General features: G+C 34.1%; 1 protein-coding gene across 1 annotated transcript; it reads left to right on the top strand.

Moving 5' to 3' along the window:
• On the top strand, nucleotides 15,110-23,198 carry LOC18595626 (KH domain-containing protein HEN4). Its single transcript, XM_007023669.2, has 7 exons — nucleotides 15,110-15,824; nucleotides 17,762-18,127; nucleotides 18,825-19,079; nucleotides 20,654-21,043; nucleotides 21,238-21,314; nucleotides 22,556-22,667; nucleotides 22,746-23,198. The coding sequence occupies exons 1-7, from the start codon at nucleotides 15,240-15,242 to the stop codon at nucleotides 22,887-22,889; spliced, it is 1,929 nt and encodes a 642-aa protein (XP_007023731.2). The 5' UTR covers nucleotides 15,110-15,239; the 3' UTR covers nucleotides 22,890-23,198.

Below are 23,233 nucleotides of genomic sequence, written 5' to 3' on the forward strand. Positions count from 1 at the left end.
CCATGCAAAATTAGAAAGTGGGTATGGACACCCATGCTGGCCAAACCTCCATGGATGAGTTTTGAGCTTGAGTTTTGGTTGATTTTAATTGAATTAAGTGATTTTAGTTAGGTTATATTGAAATATAGCAAAAATAAGCTAGAGAAATAATTTTCTCCCATTGAAACCCATTATGCCGAATTTTCTAGGGGAATATTGGCTGCTGATCTTGATGTTTATTTGAGGAATTATGATGAATAATGATGAATTATGAGCCTAGAAAAATAATGGGAATTTTCGGAGCAAAAATATGAATTTTTACCCACTAGGGGTATTTTCGTAATTTGCTATCGAGACTGATAATTTGCACCACACTGAGGAACATTAAGTCAATTTGGGTGCAATTGAGGTATAGAAACTGAAAAAAATTAATTTGGAGTTTAAACGGACGCGTATATCGATTTATCGGGTAAAAGACCGAAATAGGCTAACATCTCGTTTAGGCAAAATTTAGACATTTTGCACTTCATATCATGCATTAGTAGTATAAATTAGTTTATTTTGGTTTAGTACCAAAGTAGTAAACCTCTTAATTGTACAATTTGTCAAGGTGGCGAATCCTCTGGCAAGGGCAAAGAAATCGCACTCGAGGAGTAATAGTTGGAGTACCCGAATTTAGTTTTCGAAAACTGTGAGTAAACTTATTATCGTCTTAATTATCTAGAGTAGTTTTATACAACTGTGTGATTTTATGAAAAATGGGTTTAAATGGTAAATTGCTATGTTTTAAGAGAAATTGTGATTTTATAAAATGATTTTATAAATTTTCTGGAAAATCGAATATTGGTTTTGAAAATAGAGTAATTGGAGACTGCTAGTTTGTGTTGCAAATTTATGGTTTTGAATTGAATGGCTTATGACAATAAATGAGCATGAATGGCTAAACTGATTTTGGTGTTATAATTATTTATACTGTGTATTCAGCCTTGAGAGGCTAGGTTGCGATAAATTGCCATGACATGCTAGAATGAATTTTATTGATTGGTGGATTATATATTAATTATTTACTGCAGAGGGGGTTCCGTGGACCAGCCTATTAGAGGGGCACGGTAAACTCCATTATATTATTACCTCGAACGGAGAGGCGCGTAGGGTATCTCCTGGGGTATAGCTTAGGGTTCACTTCACGCCAAACCACCACGTGAAGGGGAACTCAGCCAACGCCAAGGAACGGCTGTATTTTTTTCAAACAAAAATATATTTTAAGTGTATACAAAATTTTAACAGCCTTGGCGGACTCGGTTAGATGCCCTGCGCAAGGTATCACCGAGTATGAGTTTTGGCACGAGCCAAAGTTTTAAGAAATTCATAAGCCAAGTTGATTACTCGATTTTTATGGATTGATTTTATTTGGTTGAAATGAGTTGAATGGTAATGAAATTACAGTATGATGATTTATTTTAATTGTCTCCATTTACTCGACTTTAGATAGTTTAGATGGTATCTGTTTACTCACTGGGATTTTATAATCTCACCACCCTCATTTCCTCACATTTCAGGCTCAGGGAATTTCGTAGTTAGCTGACTTGAACAAGGACCTTCATTTGGACTCGAATCGGTAAAAGCTGTAGGTTTCCAGCTTCCGATGCATTTTGGATAGATATGGGCCCACGTGTCACTGTAAAAGAAATTTTATGCTTTGGTTATTTGCTTTATAGTATATATGAATATAATTATCTTTTACGCTATAAGAATTATGTACCGATAGTTTTATGAAAATTATTTTACAAGAAAATAGTTTATTTTATTGAATATTTTTATTATATTCAAATGGTCAAATTTTCACTTCAAATGAACGTTTTAGATACTTAATTTTTTTTAAATCATTAAATATATATTTTCGGCTTACCTACTACATTTTTAGCAAGTTTCGAGGTTTTCGACAAAAATGACAAAAATGCCCCTGTGAGAAAAAAAAAAAAATGTTATGTTATGATTTGGAAATGATTTGTAATCCTTCGTATTTTGATTATTTGATAACTATTGCTCACCGGGGAAGTGCGAAAGCTGATACGAGAGCCTTGCGAGGTTTCGATCGACATTCGGGGTGAAGAATGTTTGTCGAGGCTTCGCGACGATTGTCACGGGCTCGATGGGGAGTTCCGGGTCGTGACAGATTATTTGCTTATAATGGGCCCCACACTTTATTAGCAAATACATACTTGAATAGGATCTTCTTACTCTTTTTAAATACTTTCTCTCATAGTTGTTCTTTCAAGTTATATTTCATAACACGTTATTAGCTAGATTCTCTAATCTCTCAAGTATTGATATCATTTAGTTTTTATCATCATCTTGAAGTTGAAGTTTTAATTCTTTCAAGCTTCAAAAAGACTTCAATGGTAAGTGACTTGATATCTTTTTGGTGTTTTCATTCTTTGAAAATCATGTAGTATATATTATATTTTAGCCCTTGGAAGTGAATTGCTATTATATAGTATGTATCATATTTTGTTCTTTGATTTGTTAAATTGGAATGTGAATTTCTGTAGTGTAGTATGTATCATATTTTATCCCTTGATTTATTAATTCGAATTGAGCACATGTAAATAAATATAATTATGTACGATCTTTTTTTTTTTTATATTAGAATATAATTTGCTCAATACATGATTCTTTTGTTTTGAATTAAATATGATTATGCTTAGTATATATAGATATGTTTTCAAACGTATGAGTTTTGCATAAGACATTTTTGAATTGAACATATGAATTTGACTTGGTATGGTATCTATTTTGTAACAAGTGGAAAATACTTATACTTTGGGTATTTGAAAATACATTTTGTTTTGGATTTTATGTACTTTTATGGTTGAGCAAAATAACGAGTTATTAATGAAAAATGATGAACTCTATCCATTCCCTGAAATGAATGTGACATCATTTAATAATTATGGTCATGAATGTAGAAGAGGATAATAATTGCAATTATAGTGGTTACACTAATCACTATTCTAATAATAAAAATATTTTTAACCCACTAGGAGTGGATGAATACTTTTAACATATCACGATTGAATAAATAGTGAGGAGATATAAGAAAAAGACAAAAGTGGACAAAATAAAAATAATATAGAAAATGTATGTCATTGATGTGGTGTGAAATTACATTAAGCACTATTCTAATAACAAGAATACTTTTAATTCACTAAGAGTGGATGAATACTTTTAACCCACTAGGAGTGGATGAATACTTTTAACCCATCATGAGTAGATGAATGATGAAGAAATATAAGAAAAAGATAAAAGTGGACAAAATAAAAAGAATATATAAAATGTCTATCATTGATGTGGCATGAAAAGCCATTGGTCACATACCTATTGTATGTCGAAACATCTTGTTGAACTTTATTAAGCATCATTGAAAGCTAAAAAAAAAAAGAAAAATAAATATATATCGAAACAAATTTTGTTCAAGATGATTTTAACCATGCCCAAGTTGATATAACATATCAAGATGTTGTTGATTTTCTTATCTTCCTTAAAGAAGGAATTAATCATGTGATTGGTGATTAAAATATTCGAAAATAAAATTTATTAAATAATTTGTTAGTATGTTTCAGTATAACTTTATCATGAATATGTTTTTATATGTTCTTATTATATTTAAATAATATGTTTTTATTATGTGATTTAACTAGTAAATTATATATCTACTGTTATATTGGGTTAACTTGCAAGTTTCTTACTACATATGTATTTTATATTATTAAAGAAAAATATAGATATTTATCTGGTGGGATTTAAGATTAATTATGCAAATATATGTCTAGCAAATAGTGCTACAATGCATACTATATTTAAAGATAAGAAATATTTTTCCTAATTGACAATGGAAGAAGCCAATGTCAATACAATATCTAGTATTAAAAGATTAATTGAAAGTTCCGGAAGAGCTAATATTTTACTATCCCGAGGAACAAAGTTTATAATAGAAGATGTATTATTTTCAGCTAAATTTAAGATTTATTAAGTTTTAAAAATACTTGTTTGAATAAATATCATATTAAGACAACGAATGCAAAAGATACATAATATCTTTATATTACATATATTATTTCGGGTAAGAAATTTGTGTTGAAAAATTTACATACTTTGTTCTCTGAATTAGACTACATAAATATTAGAATTATTGAAATTCATGCTATAGTAAATCGAAAGTTTACTAATAATTTTAATGTTTGGCACGATCAGTTAGATCATTCTGAATTAATAATGATGTGAAAAATTATTAAAAATCAATGTGGTCATCTATTGAAAACTAGAAGATTTTTCAATATGATGAATTCTCATATGTTGTTCGTTCTCAAGACAAATTAATTATAAGGTTATCATCAGCTAACGTTGGGATTGAATTTCTTACATTTTTGAAACGTATTTAGAGTGATATATTTGATCCATACATCTACCATGTAGACCTTTTAGATATTTTATTATTTTAATCGATGCATCGACTAGATGATCAAATGTGTGCTTATTAAGGTCATCATTAGCTAAAGTTGGGATTGAATCTCTTATATTTTTGAAACATATTCAGAGTGATATACGTGGATTCATACATTCACCATGTGAACCATTTATATATTTTATTTTTTTAATCAATGTATTAACTAGATGATCATATGTGTGTTTATTATCAAATTGCAATTTAGCATTTACAAGTTTACTTGTCCAAATCATTTGTTTGTGAGAACATTTTCCTTATTATGCAATCAAGACTATTTGTCTTGACAATGCTAGTGAATTTATATTTCAAGCCTTTTAATGAATATTGCATATTAGTTGGAATAACTGTTGAATAGTTTGTTGCTCATGTTTATACAAAAAAAAAAAAATTCTAGCACAATCGTTTATTAAACACTTTGAAATGATGGCAAGGCCATTACTTGTGAAAACTAAACTCTCCATTTTTGCTTAAGGGCATACAATTTTGCATGCAACAACACTTTTATGAATCACGCCAATGGGTTATCATAAATTCTCTCCTATACAATCAGTAACACTTCCAACTGATTGCAATGCCATTACTTACGAAAACTAAACTCTCAATTTTGGCTTAGGGGCATGCAATTTTGCATACAACAACATTTGTATGAATCGGGCAAATGAGTTATCATAAATTCTCCTTTATACAATTGGTATATGGTCAGGAACCAAATATTTTTCATTTAAGAATTTTTGACTGTGCGGTATATGTCTTATTTTCTCCACCACAAATGCACAAAAATGGATCCTTAAGAGGGATTAGAAATATATGTTGGATATGAATCTCCATCTATAATTAAATATCTAGAACTATTAACTAGAGATTTATTTATGGCAAGATTTGTCGATTGTTATTTTGATAAAACAATTTTTTCAAAATTAAGGAGAGAAAATAAGCAGTTGAAAAAAGAAATTTCTTGATATGCATTATCATTAGCTAGTTTTGATCTTCACACAAAACAATGTTCTTCACACAAATCAATGTTAACTTGAAGTTCAAAAGATAATTCATTTGTAAAATATAGCATATTAGTTGCCAAACATATTTACTGACCTAAAGAGAATAATTGAATCTCACATATCAATTGCAAAAGCTCCAGTTAAAATTGATGTTTTTTTTTTAATGGCAGAAATTGATATCCCTATAGGACAAGGCACGCCAAAAGTGTGAAAAATCAATTAGTTCCAAAGATAAAATCCTTGAAAAAGAAAGGGAGTAAATATTCAAGATGGTCAAATAGAGGAAACAAAAACTCTTGAAGAGACTTCTGACATAATTGATAAAATTTCAAAACAAATTCAAATACCTGAAATCATTGAAAATGAAAAAAATTTAAAAATTATGTCATGACAAGGGAAAATGGATTTAGAATGAAATAAATGTCGATGATATTTTTGCATATATTGTAGTGTTCAATATTATGAGACAAAAAAAAAAAAGAAATCTTGAACCTACATATATTGAAGAATATAGATATAGAAATGATTTGTGAATGTGAAAAGACGAAATCAAGGTGGAGTTGACTTCATTTGCAAAATGTGAAATTTTGAACCTATAGTCCATAAAACAAATGGTGTAATACTAGCAAGTTTTTATGCAAAAATGAAATGAGAAAAATGAGATTGTGAGATATAAAGTATGACTTGTTGCACAAGGTTTTACCCAAAGACCTAATATTGATTACAAATAGACATTCTCTTGGGGTGGATGCAATTATATTCCTATATATAATTAGTCTGACAATAAATGAAAAGATTGAAATGCATCTAATGAATTCAGCTATAGCCTATTTATATGGCTCACTTGATTTCGATATCTACATGAAAATTTTCAAAGGATTTAAGTTGCTTGAAGTACGTACACAATTCTTGAGAAATTTATTCAACCAAATTAAATAAATATGTATATGGATTAAAGCAACTTGAACGCATGTGGTATAATTGACTTAGTAAATATTTGTTAAAATAAGGCTATAAAAATGATCCTATATGCCCATGTGTTCGGATATGAATTTGTCATAATTGTTGTTTATGTTGATGACTTGAATATTATTAGCACTTTTGAAGAGTTATCAAAAATCATTGATTACTTAAAGAAAGAATTTGAAATGAAAGATCTTAGAAAAATAAAGTTTTGTTTGGGTCTTTAGATTGAGCACTTGCTAAATGGAATTTTTGTCCATCAATCAAATTAGATAGAAAAAGTGTTAAAATGACTTTATATGAACAAAGTACATCCATTGAATTTACCAATAGTTGTAAGGTCACTAGATGTGAAAAAAGACCATTTTCGATCTTGTGAGGATGATGAAGACTTTTTTGGTCTTGAAATATCATATTTTAATATAATTGTAGCACTAATGTATCTTGCTAGCAATATACAACATGATATATTATTTGCTACAAATTTATTAGTAAGATATAGTTCTTTTCCAATTAAAAGACATTGGAATGGAATTAAACATATATTTCGATATCTCTAAGGAACAATAGACATGAGCTTATATTACTCAAATGTATCAAAAATTAAATTTAATTTATTATGCAAATGCAGAATATTTGTTTGATCCACACAAAGTTTAATCCTAAACAAGTTACTTATTTATATATGGAAGTACGACTATTTTATAGTATTTTGTAAAACAAACTAGAGTTGCTACTTCTTCTAACCTTGTATAAATTTTAGCAATTTTTAAGGCAAGTCGTTAATATGTGTTTTAAGATTTATAACTCAACATATTTGAAAAAACATGTGGCTTGTTAATCAAGAAAGAAATTTCAACAAAATTATATAAAGATAATACCTTAAAGGAAGTATATATTAAAGGCGATCAAACAAAACATATTTCTTCAAAATTTTTCTTCACTCATGATTTTCAAGAAAAGGGTGATATTAGTGTTCAACAAATTCGTTCAAGTGACATTCTAGTAGATTTATGCACTAAAGTCCTTTTTATTGCAACATTTGAAAAGTTGGTAGAAAAAATTGAAATGCTTCGTTTTAAAGATCTTAAATAATACAGTCATTAGGAGAGTAAATTATGCATTGGACTATTTTCCTTCATCAAGGTTTTGTTTGGTAAGATTTCTAATGAAGCAATATTTCAAAAGCATATTATTGAAAAAAATTATGTACTGTTTTTTCTTCACTTGAATTTTTTTTCCATGAAGCTCTTTTGTAGTAAGGTTTTAATATTCTTAATACAATGGACATTGAAGGGGAATGTTATGAATATATATATGTGTGAATGACTATTGTGTTATGATTTAAAAAGTTCAAATCAAGTCAAATAGTGCAACACGCTAGGCATAAGAAGTATAATCTAATTTGAACTCTTAAATTTGATTATGTATATTTAGATTTGGATATAGATTGAATTGGATTAAAATTAGGATTTAAAGGGTTATTAGTCAATAAATAAGCCTTCCACTTTATTTGTAAATACATAATTTTTTTTAAGGGTGGAAATTCTTACAGGACCCAACTACCCTGTTAAATTTTATTAATTAAATAAAATAAAGGTACAAAAAGAGGGAGACCTAAATCGTACCTCTAGAATTATATGAGCATGTGGCAAAATCGAGAAAAAACTTAGAACAGAGAATTCCACTTTACGTGCATAACTTTTGATGCCACAGTAAAGTAGAGATCCCCCACTATTACAATAAAATAAGAAAATAAAATGGACTTTATAAGAACAAGAAATATAAATAAGGAGTACTAGTCCTTTACAATTATTTAACTCGAACATAAGGCAAATTAAATCTATCTAACTTAAGCATACCATATAGTTCGTCTTGTGCTTCAGCAAATACACAAAGATCTTGATGTGTGTATCCTTTGTTTGACAGGAAATTTGCTGCATGGTTACCTTTTCGATAGATGTGCGAAATTCTAAAAGAGATACTACGAAGGCCTTTCCTGATAGACTCCAACAAATACCATATATCGTGAGACCCTTTTTGAGATTGCTGAATCATCTAAATCACCACTAGCGCATCCATTTCTATCCACAGATTATCAATATTTCATTTTTGGCACAAAAGTATACCTCGAAGTAAAGCCCGTAGTTTCGCCTGTAAAGAATTACAAGGACCAATATTTTCTAAGAAGCCAAAAACGAGCTTACCTATATGATCACGGAGTAACCCTCCACTTGCTGCGTTCTGACCATTCTAGGAGTTGCCATCTGCATTCAACTTGTATTCACCTATAAATGGCTTTATCTAATGAATAATTTGTAGGGGCGCACAATGTTTAGGGGGGAACTTGAAACCCCACATAGCTGCTATGTCTGTATCACCTTTCCACTGCCATTGTTTCAAAAAAGAGCTTGCATGTAAATGTCTTAATAGTTTCATAATTCACCATACTACTCTGTTCGGATACATACCCAGGTGCCTATGCTTTTCATCATTTTTTTCCAACCATAGAAACTAGCATATAAATATTAAAAGTAAAATGCAGATATGCCTCTTTTTAGTATAATCACCAGAATAATACCATGCCCATATAATTTGAGAAACATGATGAGGATTTGAAACATAGATTTGAAAGAATTTTACAAAGAAATTCCAAACTTGTTTTGCTACCAGATTAACCCAGAGGACATGTATTAAGGACTCTTCAGAGTTGTAGCATACACATTTACAGGCTAGATAAATACCTTTTTCTTTCATTCGAAATTCAACTGGAATCCAATTATTTAATACTCTCCATAAGAAAAAGGAAATAGATAATGGAATGCTTCTATGCCAAATAAAGGATCCTAAAGGATTTAAGGATTGCCTTTGCTCGACTTCCTCCCAAGCACTCTATGTGGAGAACTCCCTATTGGAAGTTAGTGCCTAATAAGCTACATCCTCTTGTGATCTATAGAAAGGAATCTAATCTCATCAACTAAGCTCATAGGCAAATATAATTTCAATTTATCCATATCCCAGGTATCACCATTATAAAATTTATGAACAAGAGACATATTATCATGAAATGAAGGGAACGAAGTTACCAAAGGTTTGGTCTCCCATCCAACAATCGTGCTAGAAAAATAGCACCCTTTTTCCTATCCTTCATCGAGTGTTCTAGATTGCCACATTCCGCCCACCTACCATCCGTTTCCACACTTGAGAGTCATGTAGTTTCGGTTGCACATAATGGGGTATTCAACCAAGGTAGTATTTTGTTCTAAGAAACTATGTCCATAGGCTATTGCAAGTTTGGAATCTCCACCATAATTTCAACGTAAATGCTGCAAAAACATCTTTCAAACTCTTGATATCAAATCCCCCTTCCGAACATGGGAAAGTGATTTTACTCCAAGTCGCCCAATACATCCTCTTAGTTTCATTTGAATCAATCTAAAGGAAGCTATTGAAAAGCCGTTCTATTTTCTCAATTATTGTTGCTGGGGGTTTGAGAACTTGCAGCAAGTACATTGGAAGTGAGGATAAAACACTTCTCAATAACGTGATTCAGCCCTTAGGTGATAAGCTCTTATTTTCCCAACCTGAAACACGATCTCAAATCTTAATGATTAAAGAGTAAAAAAGAAATACCTTTTTAGGACCTTTGTATAGAGAAGCTCCAAGATAGGTGACAATGAGTGTTTTATGATGAACTCCAGTGGTATGTGATATGATTTATCTTCTCGAAAGTGCGCATCCATTAGCTATGATAAAGCAACTTTTCTAGTGATTAACTTGCTGTCCAGACACCTGTTCATATTCTTGTAAAAAACTCAAAATCTTCTACAAGGCTGAACGACATCCATTAATGAAAATAACTATATCATCCGTAAAGGCTAGGTGACTAATAGGCATTAGGCAACCAGATAAATAATGCAAAAAACTATAGCGACTGAATAAATGATTAAGTCCTCTTGACAAATATTCTACAGCCAATATAAATAAAAGAGGAGAGATAAAGTCTCTTTGTCGTAGTTCCCTCTAAGATTTGAAATATCCCACTAAAGAACCATTGATAAGTAAGGAGAACCAATAGTTAGAAATGCATGCTTTGATCATATTGATCTACTGTTTATTAAAACTGAAATGCTCCAGTATTAAATAAATAAAATCCTAATTCAGACGATCATAAGCTTTGGCCATATCAAGTTTTAATACCACATTACCTCCTCTTGAATTAGCATCAAGTTTGCCAATGAGTTCCTATGCTAGTAGAATATTGTCACAAATAAGCCGGCCATTAACGAAACCACTTTGGTTCTCTGAAATTATTGATGGGAGAAGTTTGGACAATCGGTTTGCTAAAAGTTTAGTTACTATCTTATTTAAGATAGTACATAAACTAATGGGACGAAAATCACTCCATTGGCACGCATTCGGCTTTTTAGGCAATAGAACTAATGTTGTGGAAGTAATACCACTCAAAAATAGGGTCCCTTTGAAAAATCCAACACTGCTTCTAGAAGGTCTTGCTTGATTATCTCCCAACAATGTTGATAAGAAAATGATGAGAAACCATATGAGCCGGTAAAACTTTCTTTATTAATATTAAAAATCATTTTCTTAAATTCCTGAAGTGATGGAGCTGCACATAAAAAATCATTATCAGCAATAGAGATAATCCGAAGAATAATAGAGGAATCAAACCTGGACAAGTCACAGCGTTCTGCCTTCAACAAATTTTGGAAAAAATCAATGGGAGAATTTTGGATTAAATGGGGGTCTTCAAATATGTTCCCCTTCTGGTCTTGAATCCGAAAAATATGACTTCTCACTCTCTTTTTCTGCATCTTCATATGAAAAAATTTGGTGTTACGTTCTCCATCCACTAACCATTTCACACCGAATTTTTGCTGCTAGAAAAGCTCTTCAATACTTAATTGGTGGTTGAGTTTGGCATAAGCATTGTGCATGAGATTTCTGTTAATTGATGAAGGATCTTGTTGAAAGTTCATCTTTTTCTCTTCTGCCTCTACTCCTGCCAGCTTAAGGTTCCTAAATATGTCACTAAATATCTGTTTATTCCACCATTTCAGATCCCTTTTTAGCTTCTATTATTTGTGTTAGAAAGCTAGCATTCTTGTGGCTTGCATTGGAGTTTTCCAACTCCATTCTACAAAGGGAAGAAAATCATGATGTTTGGTCCATAGGTGAAGGAAGCGGAAAGTCGAAGGGCCCCTATGAGTTGTGTTGGAATAGGAAATCAAAAGAAGGCAGTGGTCCGACCCATCACTATTCAAATGTTGAACCCTAGTGTATGAGAAACATTCTGCCCATTCTTGGTTGTATACCACCCTATCCAACCTTTGGAACATGTGATTATTAGTCCAGGTATAATTATTTCCTTCAAAACCTACATCCAACAGCCCACAATTGAGTAACGTTGTAGCAAAATCCTCCATTGAGCCATCATGAGGAAGGGCACTAAGCAACCGTTCTGCACTGCTCACAATGAAGTTAAAATCACCACCCACCATCCATGGTCCCTGCATATCCAAAGACAACAACAGCAGGCAATTCCACACCTCCAATCTTTCTTGCCTAGTGCACTTAGCATAAACAAAGGAAGTAAATACAAGGTGAGGCAGCTAAGGAAATGATAATTTCACATGCAAGCATTTAATATGATCCACCAAGACTTCACAACTGACTTCCACAGAACAAAAAAGCTAACATACTCTACCTTACTGATATTAACCATAGGTTCCAGGACTACCATTAGTTTTATATTGTGCATCATTTTTAACTTTTTCAAACGTCTTTGAATCGCAACCCTTGCGACACCTCTCACATTCAATATTAAGTAGCTAATCACGGATAAGTTTCAAATGAAGGATACATTGAGACAGAATCTTCTTTTTCTATTCCATCTTTTACCTGCAAGGCTTCTGATGCATTCAAGGAATTCCAATTTTCTAGGGAATAAATAGAGCTATCCGATTTCCTCTTTTTGGAGACATACGGGTGAACACCCAAATCGTGGTTCATAGACTCTGCATGGGATTGCATGGGGGATTGCATGTGGTCGACTAGCCTCTTTTCCTGTACTGGGTTGCTGCATGTATCTGCATTTGAAGGCACAGAATCATTTTCCATATTAAAAGCACAATTACCTAGCTCAGATCATGGGATATTCGAACATTCATCACTGCTTTCCTAGGCATCCACTGTTTCTTTATCCAGCAATTGATGTCTATCCTTTTCCACTCCCTCACTTACTTCTGTAGGTTCATGTGGCTTCTTCAAAAGCCTTATCTTTGACCCACTCACACTTTTATCATTCATTTGACTCTTTTCATTTGCCTAAAATTGAATACCGCTCGGTTTTAATTCCCGGTTCCCTTCTATAGATTCATTTGCTGTGGTCAATAGTTGCATCGAAAATCCCTCATCATTATCAACATTCATCACAGGGACCAAGCTAACTAAAACAGGTTTAGCTTTCTTCTTCAGTTTGTGTTTCCAAAAATCCCCATGCATGGTTACTGACATTTGGGCATCACTTGTTGTGGCTACCCTCTTTGTGGCTTGCATTTCTTCTTTCTTCTAAACCATAAACTGCTGTTGTTGTTTAGTTTTAGGATCACCGCTACACAACCTTCGGCCTTCTTATATCCTGCAGATCTTGACTGCATCGATTTCTCGCTTTTCTTCCGCGACAACGGGCACACTCGATGAAAAATTTTTCCCTGCAGGAGTACTGTTCATGTACTCTATTTGCCCTTGTTTTTCAATTCGATTTTTCTCTCAATTTCCATCCTCCTCCATCGAGCCCAAAACTGCAAATTTATTTAAGTTCTTGCACTGATTTGTCCCCTCATCCTCTACAACCCTTTCTACACCACTAGAACCCTTCGCAGCTGATCGATCTAGATTCCCTACCGCTTGCCATCGTAGATTCTATTTCGTCAATACCTCTCGATTCATTTTTTTTTTCTTTTTTCGACAACAACCACGGCCTCTCCTCTAGTCATTGTAGGCCTCTCCTCAGTATTTTTTCGATCCCATGACGCAGCGATATTGTCAAGACCTTAAGGCAGATCAAAGGCTTTCTTGTCACCCGGTTTATGCTTGTTCGACCGGCTAGCCAAAATCAAACAATCTGAAACGTTGTGGCCAACATGGCAGCAATGGTTATAGTAATCTAACATCCTTGAAAACTCCACTTTTTGAGAGTATTCACTTGTGACTGCTCCCGTATCCTTATTTTGGATAACAATCCAAACTTCCTCCACTGGCGGCTGTCTACAGTCATATTCCACACAAACTTGAGCAACACTTGGACGGGTTCTGTTTACCGTTGCCTCATCAACATACAAAGGTTTTCCAACCGTTTTTGCTATCAACATCAATGTCTACTTTTCATACAAGTGTGCCTTTAGATTGGGGAACGAAATCCAAATTGGAACCATTGTCGATTCCTTCTCTACTTCAAAATCTGGGGACCATTTAAACACTCGATTTTTTGGTTTGAAATAAACCATTGTTGCTTCACCCATATACGGTTAGAATCTTGTTCATTGGATAAATGAATTAATACATGTTTGTAATCCAACCAACGAATCTCGTAAGCACCTGACAACCCTATTCCTTTGAACTCCTGTCATATTTCTTGTAGTTTAGGCATATGGTTAAACTTGCCAATGATGGAGTTAGAGAAGGGACGAGCCAAGATCTGGATCTTATCTTCGTAGAAAGTCGCGGTTGGCCTATCCTTCTAGGTGATCGGATCACGTGTAGGGGGAATCACAGAAGGTTTTTCTTCTGTCATTACTGACAGGAAAGACTTCTTGAGAGCCCAAGGGGATGGCGGTTGCTGGTTTCCTTCAAGAATGGCTTGCGGGAAGCCATGTTTGATTGAAGGCTAGGGTATATGACTGTGGGTCGTCCCGATTTGCAATGGGGGGTGCGACGACCGACGAAAAGGTGCTAGAGGGGTACGATAGCTTGTCGGCAGCCATTCCATGAGGATGCGGAAGTGGGGAGAGTTGAGAGTTGAGAGTGTTTTTCATTTTTTTTTTGTAAATACACAATTGAATAAGATTTTTTTATTTTCTTTAAATACTTTTTCTTATAATTGTTCTTCCAAATTATACTTCATAACCATAACTACAATTACCTACAGAGAAAATATTAAAGATTGAGCCAAGTAATATTAGAGACTGTGCCAAGTATTACCAAGAATTGAGTTGAACTGATTATATTATATTTACAAGAAATTTTCAAATTATGTCTTCTTTTTCTTTTAATAAGTTTTTATTTTCTTAATTTCCTAGTAACAAGCACTTAGCATTTTGGATATATGTTTAAATTAATAGAATAACCACTTTAATTATTGTTACTAAAACAATAGATTGATTTGATGCACTTAGGTTACCATTTCCGACCTATTGCTCATCGGTTCATCTAACACACTCCTTGAGACAAGATTTCGAAAAGCCCATTTGCTAGAACCCCCATTCCTTAGGCTTTGCCTTCAAGTCAAGTCCCCTCTCATTTAGATTTTCCAAAATCAAATTTTGTCTACTCAATCAAATCGATTTAATTGAGAAATTGATCAACTTATTCCCAGATCCAACTTGTTTGATTTCAAAATTTCATAAAATTATAATAAAAAAATTTGAAGCACATCCAAGAAAAAAAAAAATAAAAAAGCACTAATATTAAACTTAACAAATGCCACTAAGCGGTTTTTATCAGTTGCTGTGGACTGGACTCCGAGTAGTGTTTCTGTCTCTCTGGTATCTTCGATGGAGAAACGGCCACCACCAGAAACCATACAAATACGACTGCTCTGCCCTTCCGCAAAAACCGGCGCCCTCATTGGCAAAGGCGGCTCCGTAATTCGCCAACTCCAGTCTCTAACTTCCACCAAAATCCGCATCCTCGACGACCCTTTCGACGAACGCATCATCCAAATCGTCGCCGATAGCAGAACTTTGATTACCAGCAACGCTGATAACCCCAACGCCAATGCAGAGCCAAACCAGGATTCTAGCGACGATGGCTGCAATTCTTCTTCGGGTGGAGGAGGAGGTGCTGTGGAAGAGGAAACGACGTCGTCGTGGTCGCCCTTACAGAAGGCGGCGGTTAGGGTTTTCGAGAGAATAGTCAAAGGGGATGCCGCTGATGATAAAGATAAAGAAAAAGAAAAAGAAAGCGAAAACTTGGTGGTTTGTTGTAGAATGTTGCTGGGGTTTAATCAGGCTGGGTGTTTATTGGGGAGAGGGGGTAGGGTTTTGGAGAAGATTGGGCAAGAAAATGGGACTCAAATTAGGGTGTTGACTAGGGATCAGGTTCCACCATTTGCTGCTCCAGGGGATGAGTTGCTTCAGGTATAATCTTTTCTCTCTTCTTCTTGGCAAATACTATTTGTTAAGTTTCACTTTTTTTTTATATATATATTTTATCTAGTTATAATTATTTAGACCTATAATATAATGTAGTACTAGTTATTTATGTAATGATGATGCAGACAAAAAATGCATAAAGGGATTTTTACTTCAGTTATTAGATTTTGGCATTGCAATTGCTGTGCAAAATAAGAATTTAGATTAATGTCACCCTAATTGCAAAAGCAAGTTCCTATTCTCATTTGCTATTGAGAGCAAACTCACTGGGATTTTTTTTTTCTTGCAAATTTACCTTGTTTTGTGGCCTAATTCAATGACTGCAATCAAACAAAGCTCGAATCACGATGCCAACTGAGGCTATTGAACTTAAACTAAATGTGATTATATTAAAAAAAGTTGGGCATTGGAGAGGATTTCTGTAGCATAAGTAGCTGCTCTTAGAGAATTATTAAAGAATAGATATGAAAGAGCTACAATCAATCCAATTTCGAGGCGGCTGCAAATTTATGATTTTAGAAGAATTTTACTGGTATAGAGGAGTTTATATAAAATTGAAACTTATAACTTAAGCTTCAAAAAGAAAAGAGAAAACACACCTGGTAGCTAATGTACCATTTTTTTCCCTTGCCTTTTTTTTTTTATAAAAATAGAAAAAACTTTTAAAGTGTTCTCTATTTTGTAATAGTACCTGGCAGTCGTCTAAGACGCCTACTGTCTTTATAACAACAAGTTGCATGCGTAAGTTATGACCGATGATAGTTGCCTTTGAGGTTTGGTTTGATAAAAGGGTTTTCCTGAGATTTTGTATTGGCAATTAAGTTATTCAATGAAGAGCAAGATTGTTAGACCTCATGATTCCCAAAATTTGTAATCTGCATAAATCTCTTTTTGGGTCTAGCTGTAAGATTTTTGGAAAGGAAAAATAACCAGAAAACTAAGATGTTTTGCAAGCCCAAGTAAAGAATTTTTTACGTTTACTATATGCCAAGCATCATGTACTTTATGCATGGATACACCAGCTTGGTCTCTTTTTCAATACAATGTATGAAAGATTTCAATAATAGCATTGACAAACACTTGCATTTCCTGAAATCTAGATATATTGAGGTTGGCATAGGATAGTTAGAGGGGGTGACTTCAAAGTTCAAACTGACAAAATTTAATACCAAGTGTGGAACAGCAGCCTAATTAGGTGGGTTAATTGATGTTAAAAGGATGGGAAACTTTGGGAGGAATCAGGGTTTCTTGTTGGATTAAGAGTGGAAGTAGAAATAAAGGTAGGTACTCATACAGGATTGAGAAAAATACCAATGAACCGTGAATAATGGTCAGGGTTAAAATTGGATGTTTACTCTGATGTGCGCTTGGTTGGGGTTGGATGAATGACAATTGTAGGGTATAAAAGGGAATGGCTCAGGATTGATTTTTAATTTGAAGTGATGCTGGATAAAAGAATAAGAAAGAGAGCAAGAGATATAGGTTTTCCTTAGGCATCACACTTAGAGCTAAAAGCTTCACACCTAAGGTTAGCGTTTCTTCATACAATATCAAAAAAAGCATAATAGCGGAATGTCATGTAAAGTTGCTCTCTCTCTCTTTCTCTCTGGGTGAATTACAAAACTTATTACAGAGGATTTTTTTCTGCGACTTACTAATTCTTTTATTACAGAGTTCTAGCAATGTTACATTCGTATTCCTGCAAAGACTTGAGATGAAAACTAGGAAACTACCGAATATTGAGTTAAAGCAACTTCTATTTAATCGAAATCTCATTCATTAAGGATATGAAGATCTTTTGTATATGTAAATTTCATAGTTATTCATTAACCAACATTTTATAATCTGTATAATGCTCAATCTTTTGTATTTTTTCTCTGTTTATATTCTTAATGAATTTGATATTGTGGTCCTTTCTGCAGATAACAGGAAACTTCTTAGCTGTAAAGAAAGCACTCTTTTCTATTTCGAGTTGTCTTCAAGAAATGCATTCCCAGGTGGACCCATATCCTCCATGGGGTTATACATCTGGACTTCATGCTGCGGATTATCATTCAAGGGGTTATCCTTCTAATCCAGGGCATGAGAATGCTGTAGTCCATAACAGAGTAGGATTAGAAGAGGAAGTTGTATTTAAGTTGTTATGCCAAGTTGACAAGGTTGGTAGTTTGATAGGGAAAGGTGGCTCTGTAATACGGGCACTGCAGTGTGAAACTGGTGCATCAATCAAGATTGCTGATAATTCTCATGATTCAGATGAGCGAATTGTGGTGATATCTGCAAGAGAGGCATGCAAACTTAACTGTCTTTGAATAATTCTTCTTTATTATTGTCTGGAGAGCTGCAATATTCTTGTATATTGGTAATTGGGAAACTTTTTGCATTTGGATGTTTGCACACAAAATCTTGAACATTTTGCTTGATTTGTAGATAGTATCACATATGTTGAAATCATAAATCTGATGAATGATGGCCTTTTCTTCAAGACAATAAGAAGTTCTACAAGGATCTCTAACTTTATATGTGTGGTGTTCATCTAATTTTTAATTTGACCTATTCTCCTGCTGATATCTTCTCATCATAATGGGGTATTCTTATTACTTGCTTTATTGGACCTCTAGTTGTCACCCATTTGTGTCGAACCTACTTTTGAGATAGTCCTTGATCTTGTGGCATATTGGTTGGTTCTGGATCATGTGTACTGGATATGGGACTAGGGTATGTGATTTCAATTGAATGACACTAACTTCTACTTTTATCAAGCCTTGAATGTGTTAAGTGGATTTATTCTTGGATCATGGCCTATCTTTATTGTTGGACCCTAGCACCTGAAGAAAAATACATTACGTGCTTTGCAACTTTGTCAAAAGAGAAGTCTTTGTTGATGTGTGAATGGAGCAATAACCTATGCTTATCTTACATGGATTTATGGAAAGTATTTGTTTTCGGTTTTCTCAAAGTTCTCTATGTCTTTGTCTGTTGCAGCATGCAGAGCAAAGATATTCTCCGGCACAGGATGCTGTTATTCGAGTGCATTCTAGAATTGCCGAGATTGGATTTGAACCTGGTGCTGCAATTGTTGCTCGTCTTCTTGTACATTCCCAACAGATTGGTTGTTTGTTGGGTAAAGGAGGTCACATTGTGACTGAAATGAGAAGAGCTACTGGTGCTAGTATAAGGGTATTTCCAAAAGAACAACTCACGAAGTGTGTTGGATCTCAGAATGATGAAGTTGTGCAGGTAATTGACAATCATAGACATTAATTTTCTGTTCTACTAGCTGTTATTTGATTAACATTAATGATGTTTACTTTTTCCTCAGACAGCTTGTTTACTCTACCGAAGCTTTTAACTTCACTGAGTTGCTGGTACTGTTGAGAAATTGAGACTGATCTTTACTAGTAGCTTTTTTAAATTTTCTTCATGTTTTGGCAAGAAAAAGACTCTTTCCATGTCACATACTCTTTATTTGAGACCAGGTGGCTTTTAACCTGGTCGACAGCGGCCTTGCAAGGATGTAAGCCAATGACAAATACATGAACATTGTGCTTCCATACTTATAAGGAGCTAGAGCTGCATAGGCTCTTTGTGGAAGATGTGTAACGTTTCAAGTGGATTAATTAACCTTCCTGCATCCATGTTGAACCTTGTTTTACCACGAACTGCAAAGACAACAAGAATCTAGTTTACTGAATATACTAGTATGCTGATGCTCTTGCTCAGGTTTCAATTTCTTTTCTTTGCAATATAACTTTTATCATGATGCAAACTCATTTGAAACTCAACTGGCTTCATACTGACTGGTTTAAGAGTCTTTATGGATTAAGTGCAAGGTTCTTCTCTGGAATGGGACCACATGCGAACTGGGGGTCAGCTCCTAAGTGTGTTAATATATGCTTATGGTATGACTGTATGAGCTTGTGACCAAAGAATATAATTTGAGTGATTGTGGTGAAAGATACAACTCCATGGGGTGACTTTCGGGGAGTTAGGATATTATCATTCTTTGGCAGGAAAGGAACTAAGTTCTGAATTTGTGTTTAACCTTTTGAAAGCTTTCGGATGTATCTTGTCATAAATTTGTTAAATGATTTACAATTTTATTCTGCTGTTCCCTACTTAACCCATTTGTACAAAGAAGATGAATTTCATTATTGCTTTTACACCAAACTATTACACTTATCTTTCACACTGTACTTTCTTAAGTTTTATGTTCTCTGTTTGATGTTTTATATAAATCTCTAGTATCACATGGTTCTTGCAATGCTAGTTTACGAGTTTGCGTTGATTGTTCTTTTTCCTTTTTGGCAAATGCTTCCTTTTCCTTTTTTAATATTTCTTCCTTTTGACTATTGTTGAGTCAACAATGTTGTGAGAGATATTTTCTTAGTAATTCTCAGCCATGCACTGGACCCTTTCTGTAACAGATACTATTATAAGTGAATTTCCAGCTGTTTCATCATCTTTACTGTCAGCATTTCAAAAAGAAAATGGGTTGGAACTCAAAAGTTTGCAAGATATCCTGTCATTCGCTCCCCCCCCAACCCCCATGTCCCCTCCTCCCAAAAAATGGATACGAATAAAAACCTTCTTTTGTGATTTTTTGTTGGATGCTACATACCATTTTGCTTAAAAAAAATCGAATTGAGTCATGAAGTCTGTTTTGAGTTTAGTTCTAGAATCTAGATGTGTCAATTTTTATCAATGCATTCCTATTGTTGATTCGTCTTTACTAATTTTTGGAGAGCTGCCTTTTCTTTTAGATATTTTAGGAGGCTCTCAATGAATATTTAAAGTTTGGTGCTTTTTGGCAGGTTATCGGTAGTTTGCAATCAGTGCAGGATGCATTGTTTCATATAACGGGCAGGCTTCGGGAGTCTATATTCCCAATGAAACCTCCCTTTCCAGGCATTAATCCTCCTCCCTACTTACCTCCTTTTCCAGAAATGCCACCTCCATCATTCAGGCCAAGACATAACCCTGCCTCTCCAGGTCCCTATCCTTCTCCAGGTGGATCTTTTCACGGCATTGACCGTTCTGTTGTTCCTTCCCAACCACTTGATCACCAACCATCATTTTCACATGGCATGGATCATGTGGGTCCATCTAACTTAGACAGAGTCCCATATCCCTATGGTGGTGAGAGACCTGGACATGGTCCCATGTTTGACAGGCCATCATCTCCAGGATCATGGACTCCTCAGGTTGGTGGTGTGGCTTTTGAATGTATTGTTCTGGTCAAAACTTTTATGAATTGGTTCTAGAGACTAAACCTACTTGATGATGTCACTTTCATAGCCATGACATATTTGTTTTATCCTTTTTCCTTTAATATCTACATTACTATAATGTAATTGTCGTCATCATTTCCGTGTAACCTTGTTGGAGTTTTTTTCAGGCTGCTACCTCTGGGAACCCTAGGGGAATCTCTGATGTTGGTTCTGGCTTTGCTGCAAGAAATGGACCTCCTGGAAGGTGATACCTTTCTTCCATGGATTATTACTTTAATTTTTGCTCATATGACTCTGTCAACTTGATATTTTGGGGTTTATAGTCCTAAAAATGTGATTTAAAACAAAGGATGGAAAGAGAGGAGCAGCTGATATAGAGAAAATCAAGGAGAAGCAGGGAAGCAACAGAGGAACCTAGGGGAGAAATAGAAGAAATAGGGAGAGAAAATCATAAAGAAACAAGGGGAAAGGAAGTAGGGATAATACATATACATCCAATACTCAACGTCTCAATATCTCCATCATCAAAAGATACAAACCAGAGATAGTATAGCTACTTAGGCTACTTCCTAAACTCCCACACTAATATGAAATATCTAATATAACGTTAAATGCCCTATTACCTAAACACTAAAAGTACAATTAAAACCATAGACGTAAAAACTAAGAAAATAAATATCTATATAGTTTAGTCTTTCTATGATATGCTCTTCTCCTGTATCATGTTGTCTATATTGGAGAAAAGTCAACTTCGAATTATAAGTGTTGAAGCAGGAAAATCTTCTAGTGAAGTTTTCGAACAACTCTTTCAGCAACACTTTTCCTTTGTAGCAGCAACATTGTCAGCTCTTCTTTCTATTTTTTTTTATTTTTTTATTTTTATCATATCATCCATAAAAACATTAGTAATTAAGTCAATGGAAAGTTATGTAACACATCGTCGAACTCCTCATTTACTGGGATGTCCATGAATTGAGCTTTGTATCTTCAGACCCAACTTACACAACTTCAACATTCTTACTTAACAGAAGTTGGTTGCTGAAGTTTGTGTTCTACAAGTGACTAATTATGTGTAACTGATTCATCAGCTGATATCTCCTACTTCTCAATTTCTAATTCTTCAATGTCATATTTCTCGACTTGTCATAAACAACTATAGTTTGACCTTGACCCTATTATAAGATTTGATTGGAAGAACAACATTGAGACAAGATTGAAGAAGTGCCATTTTCCTTCATTTCCATAGTTGTTCTTGTGCATAGTGCATTATGCATCAAATAATTTTTCAAATTCACATAATACTATTCTGGGATCATGGTATTTAAAAAATGCAAAGAGTTCTTTGGTCTTGGATTTTTGGGAGAAAACCTTAACTAGATTTAGAAGATGGATGGTTAAAAAATGTCAACTCTTGAAGTTTATTTTGTCCATTTCTTGGGCATGTAACTTATGGGCTTATCACTTACACAATTGTGTTTTGGGCAGTGGAAATCAAGCACCCGTTTTGACTAGCACAAAGGTTGAGATCGTGATTCCTCAAATATACTTGTGCCATGTTTATGGGGAGAGTAATGGTAACCTGGGCCACATCAGGCAGGTGAGTGATAATTATGTAGATTGCAATAGTCTAATTCTCATGCAATGCTTCTTTTCACCTTGGTTTACCTTGTCTTAGATCTCTGGAGCAAATTTGGTTATTCATGACCCAAAGCCTGGGGCAGCCGAGGGTGTAGTCGTAGTGTCTGGAACATCAGATCAATTGCGCACTGCACAGAGCCTTATTCAAGCCTTTATCCTCTGTGGACAAACAGCAGCTTGACTATCTATGCTTGTATGTTGTAAATTTCTCTTCAAGAGTATGTGGTTTTTTGTTTCCTTTTTGGGATAGGTTTCTTTGCTAGAGGTTGCTTGTCCATTCATAAATGAAATGGGAGAAGCATTTTTTTGCATTGAGGGTTAAAATTAGGTTTTCTCGAAATGTAAGTTTCAGTGTATAAAGATCAATTATTGACTCAGTTGAAAATTCAAAATTTTGGTTTAGAGCAGGCCCCTAGCAGGACCTGCTTGGAGGTTGGAACTTTGCTTATCCGCAAACCTTGCTTATATAATGATTATGTACATTTCCGAACTGGTATTTACTAATTCTGGCCATATGCTCCTTCC

The sequence above is a fragment of the Theobroma cacao genome, chromosome 6, assembly GCF_000208745.1.
Source record: "Theobroma cacao cultivar B97-61/B2 chromosome 6, Criollo_cocoa_genome_V2, whole genome shotgun sequence".
Taxonomy (NCBI): domain Eukaryota; kingdom Viridiplantae; phylum Streptophyta; class Magnoliopsida; order Malvales; family Malvaceae; genus Theobroma; species Theobroma cacao.